This window comes from Scyliorhinus canicula, unplaced genomic scaffold (genome assembly GCF_902713615.1).
Source record: "Scyliorhinus canicula unplaced genomic scaffold, sScyCan1.1, whole genome shotgun sequence".
Lineage (NCBI taxonomy): Eukaryota > Metazoa > Chordata > Chondrichthyes > Carcharhiniformes > Scyliorhinidae > Scyliorhinus > Scyliorhinus canicula.
The window spans coordinates 49672-70289 of record NW_024056030.1 but is presented as its reverse complement, the minus strand read 5'-3'; the positions used below and the strand labels follow the sequence as shown (position 1 = coordinate 70289).

The window sequence follows — 20618 nt, the reverse complement described above, 5'->3', positions numbered from 1 at the left end:
ATCGGCAAACTTCGCTAGAATGCCCCCAGCCCCTTCATCCAGATCATTAATATATATGGTGAACAGCTGCGGCCCCAACACTGAACCCTGTGGGACACCGCTGGTCACCGGCTGCCATTCCGAAAAAGAACCTTTTATCCCAGCTCTCTGCCTTCTGTCAGACAGCCAATCCTCAACCCATGCCAGTAGCTCACCTCGAACACCATGGGCCCTCACCTTACTCAGCAGCCTCCTGTGTGGCACCTTATCAAAGGCCTTTTGGAAATCCAGATAGACCACATCCACTGGGTTTCCCTGGTCTAACCTACTTGTCACCTCCTCAAAGAATTCTAACAGGTTCGTCAGGCACGACCTCCCCTTACTAAATCCATGTTGACTTGTTCTAATCCGACCCTGCTCTTCAAGAATTTAGAAATCTCATCCTTAACAATCGATTCTAGAATTTTACCAACAACCGAGGTTAGGCTAATTGGCCTATAATTTTCCATCTTTTGGCTTGATCCTTTCTTGAACAAGGGGGTTACAACAGCGATCTTCCAATCGTCCGGGACTTTCCCTGACTCCAGTGATTTTTGAAAGATCTCAACCAACGCTTCCGCTATTTCTTCAGCCACCTCCCTCAGAACTCTAGGATGTAGCCCATCGGGGCCAGGAGATTTGTCAATTTTAAGACCTTTTAGCTTTTTTAGCACCATCTCTTTTGTAATGGTAACCATACTCAACTCAGCCCCCTGACCCTTTATAATGTTTGGGATACTACTCATGTCTTCCACTGTGAAGACAGACGCAAAGTACTTATTAAGTTCTCCAGCCGTTTCCTCGTCTCCCATCACTAGCCTTCCAGAATCAGTTTGAATTGGCCCAATGTCTACTTTGGCCTGTCGTTTGTTTCTTATGTATTGAAATAAACTTTTACTATCATTTCTTATATTACTGGCTAGCCTGCTTTCATATTTGATCCTCTCCTTCCTTATTTGTCTCTTTGTTAACCTCTGTTTGTTTTTGTAGCCTTCCCAATCTTCTGATTTCCCAGTGCTTTTGGCCACTTTATAGGATCTCTCTTTTTCTTTGATACATTTCCTGACCTCCTTTGTCAGCCATGGCTGTCTAATCCCGCCCCGGATAATCTTTCTTTTCTTGGGGATGAACCTCTGTACAGTGTCCTCAATTATGCATACAAACTCCTGCCATTTTTGCTCTACTGTCTTCCCCACTAGAGTCTGCTTCCAGTCGATTTTCGCCAGTTCCTCTCTCATGCCCTCGTAATTACCTTTATTTAACTGTAACACCATTACATCCGATTTTGCCTTCTCTCTTTCAAACTGCAGACTGAACTCAACCATATTATGATCGCTGCTTCCTAAGTGTTCCCTTACTTTAAGATCTTTTATAAAGTCTGGTTCATTACATAGCACTAGGTCCAGAATAGCCTGCTCCCTTGTGGGCTTCATGACAAGCTGTTCCAAAAAGCCATCTTGTAAGCATTCCATGAATTCCTTTTCTTTGGATCCACTGGCTACGTTATTTACCCAATCCACCTGCATATTGAAGACCCCCATGATCACCGTGACTTTGCCTTTCTGACATGCCTTTTCTATTTCCCGGTACATGTTGCGCCCCTGGTCCTGACCACTGTTAGGAGGTCTGTACATAACTCTCATTATGGTTTTTTTTGCCTTTGTGTTTCCTCAATTCTACCCACACAGACTCCACATCATCCGACCCTATGTCGTTTAGTGCCATAGATTTAATTTTGTTCTTAACTAACAAGGCAACCCCACCCCCCTCGGCCCACCTCCCTGTCTTTTCGATAGATTGTATATCCTTGGATGTTTAACTGCCAGTCCTGAACCCCCTGCAGCCATGTCTCTGTGATGCCTACCACATCATAATCATTCACAATGATCTGTGCCATTAGTTCATCTACTTTGTTACAAATGCTACGAGCATTCAGGTAAAGTGCCTTAATGCTAACTTTCTTATCATTACAGATATTGGAAGTCCTAAGATGTCCAAAGTTATCCTTCCTTTTTGTTGCATTCCTAGTCTGCCTCAAGCTTAAATCCACCTGCCTACATGTTATCCTCCTGCGTATCTTGCCATGTAACTCCATGCTCCCTGTCGCTTTCACTTTCCCTTCCTCCCAACTCAGAAGTTTAAAGTCCTACTGACCACCCTATTTATCCTCTTCGCTAGAACACTGGTTCCAGATCGGTTCAGGTGGAGACCGTCCCAACGGTACAGATCCCCCCGGTTCCAAAACTGATGCCAATGTCCCATGAAGTGGAATCCCTCTTTCCCACACCAATCCCTTCGCCACGTGTTTACTTCCATAATTTTCTTATCCCTATGCCAATTGGCACGTGGCTCGGGCAGTAATCCGGAGATTATGACCCTTGAGGACCTGTATTTCAATTTTCTTCCTAGTGCTTGATAGTCCCCGAACAGGTCCTCCACCCTAGCTTTACCTATGTTGTTAGTCCCAACGTGGACCACAACAACTGGATCTTCCCCCTCCCGCTCCAATATCCTTTCAAGCCGGTCAGAGATGTCCCGCACCCTGGCACCGGGCAGGCAACACACCATGCGAGACTCCCGATCCGGCTTGCATAGGATACTATCTGTCCCCCTAATTATAGAATCCCCTATAACAACTACTTGTCTTTTTACTCCCCCCTCTTGAATGGCCTTCTGCACCATGATACCGTGGTCAGCTGTCTCATCCTGTCCAGAGCCCTTTTCCTCATCCATACAGGGAGCAAGAGTCTCATACCTGTTGGACAAGGTCAAGGGCTGAGGCTCCTGCACACCTGAACTCAGGTTCCCCCTGCCTGCCTCACTTACAGTCACATTCTGAAGTCCCTGATCACTTACTGAATGTGAATTACTTAATCTCCCAGGTGTGACTGCCTCCTGAAACAAAGTGTCCAGGTAACTCTCCCCATAGAACTCTCCCCTTCATAGAATAGAATTGGAGCCATAGAATTCCTGCAGTGCAGAAGGAGGCCATTCAGTCCATCAAGTCTGCAGTGATTCTCTGCAAGGGCACCCTGTCTAGGCCCACACCCCTACCCTGTCCCTGGAACCCCATAGCCCCACCTAACCTGCCCATCCCTGGACACTAAGGGGTAATTTATCAAGGCCAATCCACATAACTTTCCCTTCTTTGGACTGTTAGAGGAAACCTGAGCACCGGGTGGAAACCCACGCAGACATGGGGAGAAAGTGCAAACTCCACACACACAGTCACCAAGGCCGGAATTGAACCCGGGTCCCTGGCGCTGTGAGGCAGCAGTGCTAATAATCGTGCCACCAGAAGCATAGTTTTGGGATCAATATTACTGTTTATGAATAAAAGCAAATTACTGCGGATGGTGGAATCTGAATGCCAAAGAGAAAATGCTGGAACATCTCAGCAGGTCTGGCAGCATCTGTAGGGAGAGAAAAGAGCTAACAAAGGACCATCTGGACTCAACATGAGATCTTTTCTCTCCCTACAGATGCTGCCAGACGTGCTGAGATGTTCCAGCATTATCTCTTCGGTTACTGTTTATGAAGCTCAAGATCGAATTTGCTTTGCCATCTATTCTCTTTAATATGACTTGTAGATGTACAAAATCCCTCTTCGCCTCTTTCTCTCTCCTCCCAAAGAGGCCAGTTGGGTTTTTGTGACAATCCAGCAGTTTTCATGGTCACTTTTTCCCAGAGCCGGACCCACAAATCACCAGATTCATTCAGCTCAATTTCACAACCTGTCTTTATGTTTTTGTGGGTTCTCTCTCACTCCCTATTTTCTGTTTTAAATCAGTTTCACAGGGAGTTCGAAGGGGAGGCTTCAAAGTCCGGAAACTCAAACCAAGCATCACATCAGGATGGATCTGACAGAGCCCTAAATTTATCATATCCTAAATATCAGCGGATTTTGAACATGGAAGGAAAAAGCATCGTTCACAGTGGGGACCAACCGTACACGTCATCGGGCCCCATGAGACAGAAATGCAACCGCACTGAGGGGAAACCATGGAAATGTGCGGACTGTGGGAAAGGATTCACTTACCCATCCCAGCTGGAAACTCATGGACGCAGTCACACTGGGGAGAAACCGTGGAAATGTGTGGACTGTGGGAAAGGATTCACTTACCCATCCAACCTGGAAACTCATCGACGCAGTCACACTGGGGAGAGACCATTCACCTGCTCCACATGTGGGAAGGGATTCGCTCAGTCATCCGCCCTGCTCGGTCACCAGCGAGTTCACACTGGGGAGAGACCGTTAACCTGCTCCACGTGTGGGAAGGGATTCACTCAGTCATCCAACCTGCTGAGTCACCAGAGACTTCACACTGGGGAGAGACCGTTCACCTGCTCCACGTGTGGGAAGGGATTCACTGAGCCATCCACACTGCGGAAACACCAGCGTGTTCACACTGGGGAAAGGCCATTCGTCTGCTCTGAGTGTGGGAAGGGATTCACTCAGTCATCCCACCTACTGAATCACCAGCGAGTTCACACGGATGAGAGACCGTTTCAATGTCCAGACTGTGGGAAGAGCTATAAAAGTTCCGGGGAATTGATCTGCCATCAACGTGTTCACACTGACGAGAGACCGTTCAGGTGCTCTCACTGTGGAACTGGGTTCAGACAATCATCTTACCTCACTGCACATCAACGAATTCACACTGGGGAGAGGCCATTCACCTGCTCCAATTGTGGGAAGGGATTCACTCAGTTATCCAACATGCTGAGACACCAACGTGGCCATAAGTAACCACAGTGATTGGATTTTGCTGTGAACTCACATTCAGGACTGAACCATGTTCATTTGGGTCTCTTTCTGCTGATAAACTCCAGCCCATTTATAGGGGCTAATATTCTGGCTGAAAGTTAAATAAATTAGAATTATGTTAAATTCAGTGTTGAAATTTTTTAATATCTCTGACACAAGTTAGTTCCTTTTGAAGTACTCTCGCTCTCCCCTTTCTCTTCCATCCTCACCTCCAACAAGAAGTGTGAGGAGCTTGTGGAGCTTCTTTGTGACTGAGATTGAGTCAATCCGATCAGCTGCCTCTGCTGCTTCCCTCCCTTCCACGAGCCCACCAGACCAAACTGTCTCGAAATTTCATCCTTTTGACTTCTGGTGGCGGCCATGGAGTAGGAGGTCGCGCATTTGGGAGCTCCCGCTCGTGACGGACCTTTTGAACCTATTCTCCCGATTTTTTTCGGAATTCTATTAGAAACATCGGTGGAGAGTGAGAGAGTGAGGAGAAATACCCCACCAGTATGTGGAGCCGTGGACCAGAAATGGTCGTCCAAGAAGAATTAGTTGAGCAGCGAAGCTGACTGTAGAACCTGCAGCACGGGAAAGCATGGCGGAGGTGCAGGATCCCGGTTTGGTGGCACAGTGGTCAATGTTACTGCGGGTGGAGTTCATTCAGGAGAGCTTCACCAAGCAAATGAAGGCAACCTAATTAAGGCAGGGATTGATTGGGTGGGACAGGGGCTGGAAGCCCATGGACCGGCGATCCAGAAGGTGGCTGAGCACGAGGACCATTTAACCGCTTTGGAGGTGGAGGTGGGGCTGATGAGGGACCACCAGAAAAAGTTGCAGGAGGACCTGGAGAACAGGTCCCAGAATCAGAACCTGAGGATTGTCGGCCTCCTGGAGGGCAGTAAGGGTCGGATGCAAGGGCATGTGTGACAAATATACTGGAAAAGCTGATGGGAGATGGGGCGTTTTCTCGACCCTTGGAAGTAGATAGAGCGCTTGGGAGTAAGCCGCGAGCGATATAAACCTCCGAGGGTGATCCGGGTGCGAATGCATTGCTTCCTGGATAAGGAGCGGATTTTGCGGTGGGCGAAGACACTGAGCTGCAAGTGGGAGAACTGTGAGCTGCGCATCTACCAGGACCTGGGCGTGAAACTGGCCAAAAGACCAGCTGGATTCAATCGGGTAAAATCGGCCCTCTTCAAGAAGGGGGTGAAGTTTGTGTTATACCCAATGCGTCTGTGGGTCACGTTTGAGGGCCAAGAACTTTACCTTGAATCGCCGGACGACGCGATGGACTTTATCAAAGACAAAAGCTGGCAGCAGTTTGAGGACATTGAACCTTGGGGGAGGGTATTGCGGTATCGATTCTGTTAAAGTTTCCTTAGTTTTGATCTGTATATGCAGTGCTCTCTGTGTAACAGTTTTTTAGGCCGTTGTTTAGATTTGTAAGTTAACTTTATTTCAGTAGGTAGATGGTGGAGGGATGTCTGGCGCCATGGGTGGGTTACCAGGCTAGGTGGGCTAAATCATGGAAGTGCAGTGGGGGAGGGGGTGGTGAGCAGGTGGTAAGTTTGTTCAGGGGGGTTGGGATTCTTGTGCTGCTAATAGTGGGGCGGAGGGGGAAGAAGGAGCTGCTCTGCTGACAGAGGAGAAACTATTGCTGAGAGACAAAAGGGGAGGTCGAGGACAGTGGATGCCCGAAGGTGGGCCAATGGAGGTGAGGGATGCGAGCTGAAGGCTGGGCTAAGAAGGGTGATCAGTACATGGAACGTTAGAGGGCTGAATGGGCTGGTTAAGAGGGCTCACATGTTCACACATTTGAAGGGATTGAAGGCGAACGTGGCAATGTTACAGGAGACACACCTGAGAGCAATAGATCAGACCAGATTGAGGAAGAAATGGGTTGGCCAAGTATTTCATTCAGTGCTGGACTCTTAAGACTAGGGGGGGTCACGATCCTGATCAACAAACGGGTGGCATTTGAGGCAGAGAGAATAGTGGTGGACGTTGGGGAAAGTTCATCATGGTGAGTGGGAAACTTGAGGGGAAGCTGGTGGTACTTATGAATATATATGCACCAAACCGGGACAGTGTGGAATTCATGAGGGTGTTGGGTAAGATCCCGGACCGAGAGTTGCATAAGCTGATCATGGGGGGAGGCTTCAGTACAGTCATTGACCCAAGGTTGGACTGGTCGAGGTCAAGGACAGGGAGGGTACCAACAGTAGCGAAGGAACTTGAAGGGGTTCATGGAGTAGATGGGGTGGGGGGTGGTAGACCCATGGATGTTCGGACGGCCAAGAGTGAAGTTTTCTTTTTCCTCCCATGTGCACAAAACGTACTCCCGGACCGACTTTTTTATTCTGAGCAGGGCTTTACTGGCGGGATGGTTGATACTGAATATTCGGCAATTGCTGTGTCGGACCATGCCCCACATTGGGTGGAGTTACGGGTGAGTAAGGAGGGAGGGCAGCGCCTGCAATGGAGGTTGGGTGTGGGACTGTTAGCGGATGAGGGGGTGTACGGGCGGGTGAGGGAGTCCATCCAGAACTATTTGGAAATAAATGATGCTGAGGAAGTTTCAGCAGCAACGGTTTGGGAAGTGCTGATGGCAGTGGTTAGGGGGGAGTTCATCTCAATACGGGCCCATAGGGAAAAGATGGAACGAGCAGGGAGGGATAGGGTGGTTGGGGAAATACTCCAGGTGGACAGGACATATTCGGAGGCTCCGGAGGTGGGGTTATTGAAGGAGTGGCAGAGGCTACAAATGGAGTTTGAGCTGTTATCTACAGGGAAGGCGGTGGAGCAACTGAGGAAGGTGAGGGGGGGGCGGTATATGAGTGTGGTGAGAAGGACAGTACGATACTAGCGCATGAGCTGAGGAAAAGGGAGGCGGCCCGGGAGATAGGAAGAGTGAAGGTCAGACGTGGGAACGCGGTCTTGTACCCAGCAGGGGTGAACGGGGTGTTTAAGGAGTTTTATAGTAAGTTATATGAGCCGGAACCCCCAGCTGGGGTAGAGGGGATGAGGCAGTTTCTGGGTGAGTTGAAGTTCCCGAAGGTGGAGGAAGGACTGGTGGAGGGGTTCGGAGCCCCGATTGGAATTGAAGAAATAGGAGAGGGGCTGGAGGCCAGACATTGGGTAAGGCCCCGGGGCCGGACAGCTACCCAGTGGAATTTTATAAGACGTTCTCGGAGATGCTGGGCCCGCTGCTGGTGAGGGTATTTAATGAGGCAAAGGAGCAGGGTGCCCTTCCCCCAACAATGTCACAGGCCTCGATCCTGAAGCGGGAGAAGGACCCTGAGCAATGGGGGTCAGATAGGCCAATCTCCCTATTGAATGTGGACGCTAAACTGTTGGCCAGAATATTGGCCTCAAGGCTAGAGGGCTGTGTCCCTGAGGTGATAAGGGAAAACCAGACGGGGTTTGTGAAGGGCAGGCAACTTACGGCCAATGTCAGAACGCTCTTGGATGTTATTATGATCCCCTCGGTCAGGGGGGGGGGGAGAATGGAGGTGGTGGTTGCGATGGACACGGAGAAGGCCTGTGACCAGGTGGAGTGGAATTATTTGTGGGAGGTGTTAGGAAGGTTTGGGTTTGGGCAGGGCTTCATTGATTGGGTTCGGCTGCTGTACCAGGCACTAGTAGAAAGCGTACGAACGAATCGGCTGATGTTGCGTTATTTTAAGCTGCACCGAGGGAGGAGGCATTGGTGTCCCCTCTCCTCGCGGTTGTTTGCTCTGGTCATAGAGCCATTGGCGATGGCGTTAAAGAGTATCTAAGGGCTGGTCTTGTGGGGGGGGGGGGGGGGGGGAGAGAAGAGAGAGACACAGGGTCTCGCTTTATGCTGATGACCTGCTCCTATATATTTCCGACCCATTGGGGGGGGAGATTATGCGGATCCTTGGGGAATTCGGCCGATTACGGGGTATAAATTGAATATGGGGAAAAGTGAGATGTTCGCGATCCAGATGAGGGGGCAGGAGAGGAGACTGGGAGAGGGGCCTCACGGTAGCATGGTGGTTAGCATCAATGCTTCACAGCTCCAGGGTCCCAGGTTCGATTCCCGGCTGGGTCACTGTCTGTGTGGAGTCTGCACGTCCTCCCCGTGTGTGTGTGGGTTTCCTCCGGGTGCTCCGGTTTCCTCCCACAGTCCAAAGATGTGTGGGTTAGGTGGATTGGCCATGCTAAATTGCCCGTAGTGTAAGGTTAATGGGGGGATTGTTGGGTTACAGGTATACGGGTTACGTGGGTTTGAGTAGGGTGATCATTGTTCGGCACAACATTGAGGGCCGAAGGGCCTGTTCTGTGCTGTACTGTTCTATGTTCTATTAGCTGCCGTTCAGAATGGTTGGGGGGGGGGGGGGGGGGTTGGTGGGGTTGTTGGTGGGGTGGGGGAGCTTCCGTTATTTGGGAATCCAGGTGGCACGGGAATGGGAGACATTACATAAATTATATATGACCCGGCTAGTAGAGCAAACGAAGGAGGACTTTAGAAGGTGGGACATGCTCCCGCTGTCACTGGCGGGGAGGGTACACACTGTGAAAAGGACGGTCCTCCCGAGATTTCTGTTTGTTATCCAGTGCCTCCCACCTTTATCGCAAAGGCCTTTTATAAATTGGTGAATAAGGTGATTTGGCGTTTTGTGTGGGCGGATAAAACCCCGCGAGTGAAGCAAGTGTTGCTGGAACATAGTCGAGGGGAGGGTCGTCTGGCACTGCCGAACGTTAGCAACTATTACTGGGCGGCAAATATAGCCATGATTAGAAAGTGGGTTGGGGGGGGTTGGTTGTGGGAGGGAGTAGAGGTGGCAACGTGTAAGGACACGAGTCTGGGAACATTGATAACGGCATCTCTGCCGTTCTTGCCAGCCCGGTACTCCACAAGCCCGGTGGTGGTGGCGGCCATGAGAGTCTGGGGGCAGTGAAGGAAGCACGAGAGTGGAGGGAGCATCGGTCTGGGCCCCAATTTCTGACAACCATGTTTGTACCGGGAAGGCTGGATGGGGGGTTCCAGAGGTGGCAGAGAGCAGGGATAGAGAGGATGGGAGATTTATTCATAGATGGGAGATTCCCCTGTCTGATAGATTTAGAGGAGAAATTTGAATTGCCGGCAGGAAACTGATTCAGGGATCTTCAGGTACGGGATTTTTTGCGAAGGCAGGTTTCGATCTTTCCGCTCCTACAGCCACGGGGATACAGACAGGGTAGTTTCTAGAACGGGGGTGGGAGAGGGAAAGGTATTGGATATCTACAAAGAAATCATGGAGTCAGAGGTAACTCAGATAGAGGAGCGAAAGGGCAAATGGGAAGAGGAGCTATGGGGAGGGATAGAGGCAGGTCTGTGGCTGATGCGTTGAGTAGAATCAACGTGTCCTCATCATGTGCCAGGCCCAACCTGATACAATTTAAGGTTGTTCACCGGGGTCATTTAAAAAAAGATTTAGAGAACCCAATTTATTTTTTTCAATTAAGGAGCAATTTAGTGTGGCCAATCCACCTACTCTGCACATCTTTGGGTTGTGGGGGCGAAACCCACGCAAACACGGGGAGAATGTGCAAACTCCACACGGACAGTGACCCAGAGCTGGGATTGAACCTGGGACCTTGGCACCATGAGGCAGCAATGCTAACCACTGTGCCATCGTGCTGCACCGTTCACCGGGCACACACGACGGTGACCTGGATGAGCAGGTTTCTTGGGGTAGAGGACAGGTGTGCAGCGGGGCCAGAAAATCATGTCCATATGTTCTGGGCAGGCCCGAAGCTTGGGGGATTCTTGCAGGGTTTTACAGATGTCATGTCCACGGTACTAAAAACATGGGGGCCGAATCCAGAGGTGGCAAATTTTGGAGTGTCGGGAGTCGAGGGGGCGAGAGGCTGACGTCTTGGCCTTTGCCTCCCCAGTAGCCCGGAGATGGATATTGCTGGCGTGGAGGGTCCCAAAGTCTCCAAAATCAGAGATCTGGGTGAGCGACATGGCTGGGTTTGACGTTTACTTCATGTAAGTGATCAGTCTGTAGAAGCGTAACCCTCCCTGGCTCCTTCTTGACAGTAATTTCCTTGGAACTTGGCCTCGAGTCTTCAGTACTTGGCCAGCAAGGAAGACCTTCGGAATCTCGACTTTTACCCCCAAAGTGACCATTACCTCATGTCAGAGTTGGGCCTGTGGGAACATGACCATTGGTCAATTGGGCACTAATTTAATTGAATTGGATCTCCAATTGCTGACACCACCTTCTCTCATTATCTTAGACAGGAATAAGAACATAAGAACTAGGAGCAGGAGTAGGCCATCTGGCCCCTCGAGCCTGCTCCGCCATTCAATTAATACAAGATACACTGGTTCTCTATGGAGTAGTACTACACTCCGCATGCTTCACCTGGTGCCTGTGTCTATGTATTTACATTGTGTATTTATCGTATGTCCGAGTTTTTTCATGTGTGGAATGATCTTTCTGGACTGTACGCAGAACAAAACTTTTCGCTGTACCTCGGTACACGTGACAATAAATCAAATCTTCTTAAAAATTATTCATTCATGGGAGGTGGGGGTCACTGGCTGGACCAGCATTTACTGCTCATTCCAATTGCCCTTGATCTGTGTGTCTTGTGAGGCTATTTCAGAGGGCACTTACAAATCAACCACAACATTGCTGTGGATCTGGAGTCACGTGTAGGCCAAATTGAGAAGTATTTCATCTTAGGATTTGATCCAGTTTTGTTTTAAATTACGGTTGCCGGTTGTTGGTGAGACATTGCTGAAACTCAGTAGAAAAGCAAGTTTAAAACTTGTCAGGTGCAAATAAGAATTGTTTTATTCAAGGTTCATTGGTTACAACTTGGAAATGATTTAAAAGGTAGTTTGTAGACAATTTGATTTTCTTCAAAGAATCACAGGAATTATCTTCTGAGACAATAGCCTGAACACAACTTTAAAAGTCAGAGGCTGAAGTCAAAGTATGAAAATGAAATAGGAATACAGAACTCTTTTCTAATTCTCTCTCTCTCTCTCTCTTTCTGTCTTGTTCTCTTTGTCTCTCTGACTTGTCTGTCTTCTTGCCTTTCTGACTTGTCTGTCTTCTTGCCTCTAGTCTTCTGCCTCTCGTCTCTAGTCTCTTCACGCCTCACTGCCCCCGTTTCTCTCCTCTCCTCACTTCACTTCACTTCACTTCACTTCACTTCACTTCACTTCACTAAAAATGGTGGTCAAATCATCCATGGATATACTATTTGATATCTGTCTTAAGCGATCTGATCACACCCCAATATAATCCTAATTGGTTTAAGCTATATTCAAAACACATTTGATTTGATAAAAAGCCGTCCATCATGACAATGTAACGCCACTTCTAATTGTTGCTTATTGGTATGTTTCTCATGGGATATTGTGCTTTATCAAAACCAGCAAAAACTGGTCTAATGCTGACCTACCTATTGCCACCATGGAGACCTCATGTTATCTCATCTTGCTAGGCTAGGCATATTTCAGAACATACAACTCAAACTGTCTTTTATAAGATTGTTTCACTGAGAATGTTGGAATCAAATATATACATATATATATTATATTTGAGTCGATGTTTTAACTGTCCATTTATTAAAAACAAGGCAATATAGTTCAAGATATTTTTTAGCTTGTATAATTTATGGGATATGATTCAACCTAATCTCGAGCGGCGTGAGAACCGTACAATACTTCATCCTTATCCCGCGTTGCTATGGATTCCGCCCTTGCCCTTGGAAAAATGTGATGTTTTTATCAAACTTCTGTGTTTTGCAAACTCATGACTGAGTTTAGAAATTGTATGGTTCTTTCATTTTAAAACTGGGAATTGATATTTCTGTCTTAAACAGTCTTCTTACCTATATTAAGTGTATTTAAAATACCTGACTTCTACAGTCGCCCCTTTGATAAATCGAAAGATCAAGTGAGATATATCAGAATAAGATAAAAGATATCATTAAAGCGATAGGGTAGGTAAAAGCGCAAAGAATAATTCATTCTATATTGTCATTGCAGATTTAAACAATAGAATGGACTCTTAGGATTGCAACAAGTATTTCAACAATAATCATTAAAATTCTTAAAGAATCATTATTACAAAATAACAATTAATGAATTAGTCAAATTTGATGCTACAGATTCAGTATTAATAGATTATACAAATAATTGATTGATATTACGGTTAACATTTTAACAAAAGTATTTCATCTCAAATTCATCAATTGGGGGTGCAGTAGGGTTAGTGTGAATCATTCTGACAGTTGGCCCCCTGCGTTTAGCGAATAGTTCTTTGATGCACGTAGCACACTGGTATGTCATATAAATGATGAATCCAGCTGCACAGGAGAATAGGATTATTCTCATTATGGACATTCCTGTGTATCCAAACCACCCGCAAATTCTATCCCAGAGAGAGAGAACTTGGGATGGATCAAGTTTTTTGATTTCTTTTTGGATATGTAATACCAAATCTTTAACTTCTTCAGAGTTATCAGGAATGAAAGTGCAACATTCTGCACCAATCAGGGCGCACGTGCCACCGGTTTTGGCTAGCACATAGTCAAGTGCCATTCGATTTTGCAATACCACGGTTCGAATTGTTTGCATTTCGTCAGAGATTTTGTCTAGGGCAGTGGCAGTGTATTCTGCCACATCTTGTAAGATGGTTGTTATTTTATTTAACTCATTCTCCATCCTTACTTCCCAATAGAAAGGAATGAATCTAGCAAAAATTGCATCTCTAAAGGTGATAGAACGTTTTTTTTCTTTGAACAGTCATTTCTGAAATATGCAGGAGATTAGTCACATGACGAATGGCAGGTACCATGTATCCTAAATAGCAAGATCCTGACCAGGATCTTGGGAGCCAGGGATATGCTTTATCATCACAAATAAAATAAGTTCCATTATAAGCAGAATATGAGTAAATATATTCTAAGAGCCATTGGTCTTCGAATGTTTTATTATTTCTGAGGTTAGGTATGCCTGTTATCCTTGAGGACCGCATAACTCTTTCTAAGCGGTCGTTAGTACATTTAAAAGCTGTGTTAACATCTACATAGTTAGTACAATTACTATTACCCATTGGTATCCCTTTAGGGTCCTTACTGATGAGGCAAATTGATCCTTTTTGTTTAATATTAGTTGGGAGGTTAAGATGTTGAGGTTTGTTGTCAGGGTTAAATTGAAGTTGGTGCCATCCTGAAAAGGTGTTTAGTGGATAGCCTGCAGATTTCCATAAGTTAATAGATTTTCGGATGTCAACCTGGTACCTCCCATTTTCACATGTATATGCTCCAGAACGGGTCACCACAGAGCGAGGGACACTTTGATAGATGTACCATTCTGCTGTTTCTGAAGCATTAAAGGGAATAGTTAGAAAGGGAATACCCTCCCCTGAGTTAGTAGGGGTTGCAATGCATACCCAACAATTAGAAATGTTAAAGTTTTCAGCATATATCTTAGATGTGTAAAGGAATGTGTTCTTATTCATTTCTGATACAACATTCACGAAGTCAATCAAATAACTGAAAATTAAAATTGCGGCAAACATTTTACTTGTACGCGCGCTTCACGTGCGATGCGTGAATCCAACTTTTCTTTCCTTTTAACTTAACAGCGGATTGGGTGGTAAGAAGGATTACGAAAGGACCTTCCCACTTTGATCCCAAAGGTTCCTTTTGCAGCTTTTTGACGTACACTTCTTCACCGGGCACCAGGTCGTGTCCACCCTCCGGAGGATCACCCCACGCAGCCAACACCTGTTGAGAAACAGAGCTAACAGCATTTGTTAGATTTTGACAGTAAGACAGCAAAGCATCACTCATTAAATGACAGTCTGCTTTCCTCAAGTCAATAGTTCCTGGCAGAGACATTGGTCTGCCTGTGATGATTTCAAAAGGGCTCAGGCCTGTTGTTCTATTTGGTGTTGCTCTAATGCTGCATAATACTATTGGCAAAGCTTGGACCCAATTCATGCCTTCCTGGCTGTATTTAGACAGTCTTTCTTTCAAAGTTCGATTCATACGTTCCACTTGTCCTGATGATTGTGGATGATAAGGACAGTGTAAATTCCAGTTAATGTTTAGTAGTTTACAGACTTCCCTACAAACAGCTCCTGTAAAGTGGGTTCCATTGTCTGAGTCAATGCTAGCTGGTACTCCCCATCTGGGAATAAAGTCTTGGCATAGCACTTTGGCTGTATGGGCAGCTGTCCCTCTTCTAGCTGGAGCAGCTTCCACCCATCTGGAGAATTTATCCACTATTACAAGGACGTCATTGTACTGTTGACATTTAGGAAGAGTGATGTAATCTACTTGTAAGTCCTGGAATGGACCTGCAGGAGCAGGAGCTCTTAATTGAGGCATTGATGTTATAGGACCCAAGTTATTCTTTTGACAGGTTACACATCGGTTTGCTACCAATTGTGCATGTTTTTTGAATCCTTTACCACACCAACTTCTATGGAATCGATCCATCATTTGTTGAGGTGATATGTGTCCCCATGAATGAATTTGTTGAGCTAAGAAGGGCATTAGTGATTGCGGTGCGGCTGGTTTACAAGTTTGAACTTCTCTCCAAATTTCATCATCATACGGTTGAATACCTGATTCTAACCATTTCCATTTTTCTTCCTTTGTACAATCATTCTGCATTTCACGTAAATCATGTAATAAGGTGGTTACTCCCAATTTGTAAATGTGACTGGATTCCTGATGCCAATGAGAGGCACAAAGGGAGGCAGCTTCCCTTGCTGCGTGGTCCGCAAGAGCATTTCCTCTTGCTTCCATAGTGTCCTCATGAGTATGGGCTTTACATTTTAGAACTGATACTTCTTTGGGCAAGGTCATAGCTTCTAGAAGATCTCGTACTTCCTTTCCATTTCGGATAGGTGTACCTGCTGTTGTGAGAAATCCTCTTTTTCTCCACAGTTGGCCAAAATCATGTGCTACTCCAAAACCATATCTGGAGTCAGTATAGATGTTAGCAGTTTTATCTCTTGCCACATGACATGCTTCTGTAAGTGCCTTTAATTCGGCCTGCTGAGCTGATGTAGCTGGGGGCAAACTTCCTTCAGCTAATACTTCGTATGGGCTTGTGACTGCCCACCCAGCTTTCCTGATACCCTTGTCAATAAAAGAGGAACCATCTGTGAATAAGATTAAATCTGGGTTGTGTAGTGGCTCTTCTTCTACTAAGCGTACTTCTTCCATTTCCTCTATTATTTTCACACAGTCATGCACTTCTCTCTCTCCCTCCCCTTGTTCCTCGGGAAGCGGGAGCAAGGACGATGGGTTTACAGGACTGGCTTTATGAAAATATAGGTTGGGAGCTTCCAAAACTGCTGTCCATCTAGTCCATCTAGCTGATGTAACTTGTGACACTCTGTTCATGGATAGTAGAGAATGGACTGAATGTGGACATTTAATGATTAACTTTTGGTCTAGAACAAGTCCAGATGTAATCATTACAGCTCGACATGTAGCTTCCATGGCTCATAAGCAACTGCCAAATGCTAGTGCCACATTGTCAAGTTTAAGGGAATAGTACCCAACTGGTCTTAACTGATCACCATGTTCTTGAGCTAGTACTGCAGTCATGTAACCATCTCTTTCATGAACAAACATGGTAAAAGGTTTTCCGTTGTTTGGAATACCTAAGGCTGGCGCTGAACACAGGACCTTTTTCAAATTCAGAAATGATTGATTTTGTTCAGAATTGAGTTTAACTCGATCTTTTGATTTTCTGTTTCCTTTTAGAAGATCATTCAATGGCTGGCATAACTGAGTATAAGAATCAATCCAATTTCTGTTAAAATTACAGAGTCCCAAGAAAGATCTGACTTCCTGTACAGTTGAGGGTTCTTTAGCTGCTTTGATGGCAGCTGTTCTGTCCTGAGTAAGTTCCCTTTTGCCTTTGGAAATTTTCTGTCCCAAATAAACAACTTCTTCCTGGGTAATTTGTGCTTTTGCAAAGCTAGCTTTGTGACCATTTGCACTGAGGTGGTTCAAGACCACCCGTAAGTCCTTTTCATGGTCATCTTTATTGATGGAGGCTAACAGAACATCATCTACATACTGAATAATGGTTGAAGGCAGATCAGGCAGTTGCCTGATGTGATTCTGCAGAGCCATATGGTAAACAGTTGGGCTATTGTGAAAACCTTGCGGCAGTCTAGTCCATGTGTACTGTTGTTGATTGACTGTAAAAGCAAACCATGGTTGTACTTGTTTAGCTAATGGTACTGACCAGAAGCCATTTGCCATATCAATGACTGAAAACCACTGAAGGTCAGGAGTTAAAGAGTTAAAAATTGTAGACGGATCTGCCACTAAAGGAGCTTTTCTGACAATGAATTGATTTGCCTTTCTGTAGTCAATAGTAAGGCGCCATGTACCATTAGCCTTTTTCACAGGCCATACAGGGCTGTTTGATGAACTGTGAATACGCACTAAAATATCCCTTTCTTCAAGTTGTTTTATTATAGGTAGAATACCTTGAATTGACGTTTTGCTAATGGGGTATTGTTTGGTACAAGGTGGAGCTGATCCCATAAAAGTAACTGGTTCCATTTTCAAAAGACCACAATCATTTTTGTCAATTGCCCAAATTGGATGATGTTGTATTTCATCTTTTTTTATGTGTCTAATGGACCAGGTAATTTTCCCATTATTGAAATTGAGTGAAGAATTTAGTTGTGATAAGATGTCCATACCTAGAAGTGCTTGTGTTACCGGACCTACCCATATTGACGCTATCAGTTGATGTGGTCCAAATTCTAAGAGCAGTGGTATAGTCTTCCGAAGAGGGACAGTCTCCTCCTGCAGCAAAAGCTTCAAGTTTCTCTGAAGTCAGGGGAAAGAAAGCAGCATTCTGTTCAGTAACACAGGTAAGTTCAGCTCCAGTATCAAATAGAAAATCGATATCAATACCTTCCACTCTTAATGAAATATATAATCCATCATTTTTCTGCTGCAAAAGTGCATGTAGAGAGAAATGGAGAGAATCATCAAGAGTGGGGTCTAGCAGTTTTTTGAATTATCACACAGAGAACGTCTTTGAGCTGGAGGACAGCTGTTTAACATTTCATTCATAGCATTGTTATCATCGTGTAGAATCCTACGTGGGTACGGTTCGTCCCCATGTGGGTAAGATTTCTCTCTACATGGGTAAGATTCCTCTCTACGTGGATAAGGTTCCTCCCTACGTGGATAAGGTTCCTCCCTACGTGGATAAGGTTCCTCCCTACGTAGATAAGGTTCCTCCCTACATGGATAAGGTTCCTCCCCACATGGATAAGGTTGGGAGGTTTTAGAATTCCTGTACGTAAGTCTGGGTCTGTCTTGTTGGAACGTTACCCTAGGTGCATCTTGTTTGTGCGCATTACGTGGTTGACCACGAGGTGGAAATGTATTGTAGTGAAAATTGTCTACCTCATTATCATCTCTCGAATCCATCCGTGGTTTAAGATAGCATTTTGCCATCCAGTGTCCTACTTTACCGCAGTAAAGACATAGTGGTATATTTTCCTTACGTGATTTTAATGGAGCCAGGGTACATGTTTGCCCTGAATCTTGTGGTTGTGCTTTAGTCACTGCTGATGAGCTTGTCCGATTGCGTAAACCGCGATCTATCTGAATGCACCGGTCAACTATGTCTCGGTATGTGCCAGTTTTGGCCCAAGATGGTAAAACCAAATTCAAAGCATCAGAGACTTCAGTTTTAACACCGGCTACAAAAGCCGTTTTTAACGGATTTAAATCGCTTGCATCCCATGTGTCAGTTTCGTCTGTAAGTGTCATTCCCGAATATTCCATCCAAGTCTGTAAAAATCTGTCCTCAAAATCCTGAATATCTTCATTACTTTTTTGAATGCAAGATGTGATCTTAGACCAATCGGTCCTCGGGGGGCGAAATGTTAATAGCCAATCCCTGATTGCTAGCCAACCGGCGTCTAAATTTTGCAAATCATCTCCAAGGGCAAATTCCACCTCAGTTCTAAGGGTTGAAATTACGCGAGTACCGAGCATGATAGTTAGAACTTGTACTCCATCAAATGGGTGGAGACTGTAAATGGATTTTAATCTGTTAATTCCATTCCATGTGGACATACCACCCTTTTTAGGATGTGGGAGATTTTTGGACCATTCGTCAATTTGTGCAGGCTCTGCTGGTTCCTGAGTCCATTGATGATCAAATATGTTTCTAGAGATAGTTTCACCTTCTTCCTCTTTTTTTTGCTTCCAACTCTAACCTGTTTGCGTTTTAAAGGGGCTAGTTGAATTAATTTAGTATTACGCTTTGTAGGAACACTATCTTCGTCTGATTCATTTGGCAGAGGAATTGATTTATTCATGACACTTGATTTCGGCTGTGCATTTGCCAATTGTGCCACTAGGTGGGCTGCTTGTTGAGTTTGTGTTACTTCAGCTGCTGTTTGAATCCAGTCTTTTAGGACCTTGCCGCTTTCAGTGGCAATATTTAAATCTTTTTTTAAAACATATCTTTCTTCGATTAACTTGCAATTATCATATTCAATTCGCTCAGTTTTTGATTGCAACCTTTGATATCTTGACTCAACCTTAAAAATTTGATCTTGTAATTCTGCTGTTTGAATAGATAACTCCTGGAGTTTAGAGGTTTTGTTTTGCAATTCTGTTCCAATTTCATCATAATGTTCAAGTTTAGATTCTGCATCTTGCAAATCTCTTTCTAAAACACATTTTTGTTCCATTACCTTATATTTTTCAAGTTCAATCCGTTCAGTTTTTGATAGCAACTTTTGGTATCTTGACTCAAACTCAAAAATTTGATTTTGTAATTCTGCTATTTGAGAAGATAACAGCTGGAGTTTAGAAGTTTTGTTTTGCAATTCTGTGCTAATTTCATCATAATGTTCAAGCTTTGCTTTTGTATCTTGCAATTCTTTTTCTAAAACACATTTTTCTGCAATTAACTTTGAATTTTCGAGTACAGTTTGATCAGTTTTTGATTGTAACTGTTTGTATTTTGACTCAACATCAAAAATGTGATCTTGGAACTCTATTTGAACAGATAACTGCTGGAGTTTAGAAGTTTTGTTTTGCAATTCTGTTCTAAGTTCATCGTCCTGTTCAAATTTGGATTTTACATCTCGCAATTCTCTTTCTAAAACACAGTTTTCTTCAATTAACTTGGAATTTTCAAATTCAATTTGCTCAGCTTTTGATTGCACCTCAAAAATTTGATTTTGTACTTCTGCTATTTGAACAGATAACTGCTGGAGTTCAGAGATTTTGTTTTCCAAATCAGTTCTAGTTTCATCATCAGATTCAAGTTTTGCTTTTGCATCTTGCAATTCTTCAACAACTGCAATTAGTTGGTCTTTAGTGGTCCTATATTCATGATCAGTTTTATTTTTAGTAATTATCTCTTGCTGTCTGCGTAATTGTCCCATAATTGCCAGGGACCATTTTACACGTTCTGCACTGTGCAATCGTGTGCTTTTTCCCCATGCTCTCTTGATATTATCAAAGGACCACTGTCCTCTGCAGATATTATACTTTGATTCAATTTTTCTTGAGGTTTCACATAGGTCAAATTGTTTACGAAAGAAAGACCCAAAATCCCCCAACATATCTTCAATGGAAACATCTGGTATCCCAGTTCCTCCTTTTACCGTCGTAGGGAGTAAATTTCTGCCTTCTAAAGGGTCTAAATCTATACTTTCAACTGGATCAGCCATAAATTCAACCTTTCACTTAACTTTTTGTGTGTAGGCTGCGTTAGTCTCAACAACCAGCAGCTGATTGATTTAACACAGTCTATAAAAATGTCCTTTTCAGGGGTCGAAGCACTGATTGA

The 20618-nt window shown here is 44.9% G+C and overlaps 1 protein-coding gene across 1 annotated transcript; it reads right to left on the bottom strand.

Annotated features, from left to right (window-relative positions):
* Nucleotides 1-14356: 14356 nt before the first annotated feature.
* LOC119961706 lies at nucleotides 14357-18969 on the bottom strand. Its single transcript, XM_038788993.1, has 2 exons — nucleotides 17519-18969; nucleotides 14357-14536 (listed from the first exon to the last, which is right to left on the bottom strand). The coding sequence occupies exon 1, from the start codon at nucleotides 18884-18886 to the stop codon at nucleotides 17798-17800; it is 1089 nt and encodes a 362-aa protein (XP_038644921.1). The 5' UTR covers nucleotides 18887-18969; the 3' UTR covers nucleotides 14357-14536; nucleotides 17519-17797.
* Between the last annotated feature and the right edge of the window lie 1649 nt (nucleotides 18970-20618).

Excerpts from the sequence above, each read along its gene's own strand:
- LOC119961706 (XM_038788993.1), bottom strand. The coding sequence starts at position 18,886 with ATGTCCACATGGAATGGAATTAACAGATTAAAATCCATTTACAGTCTC.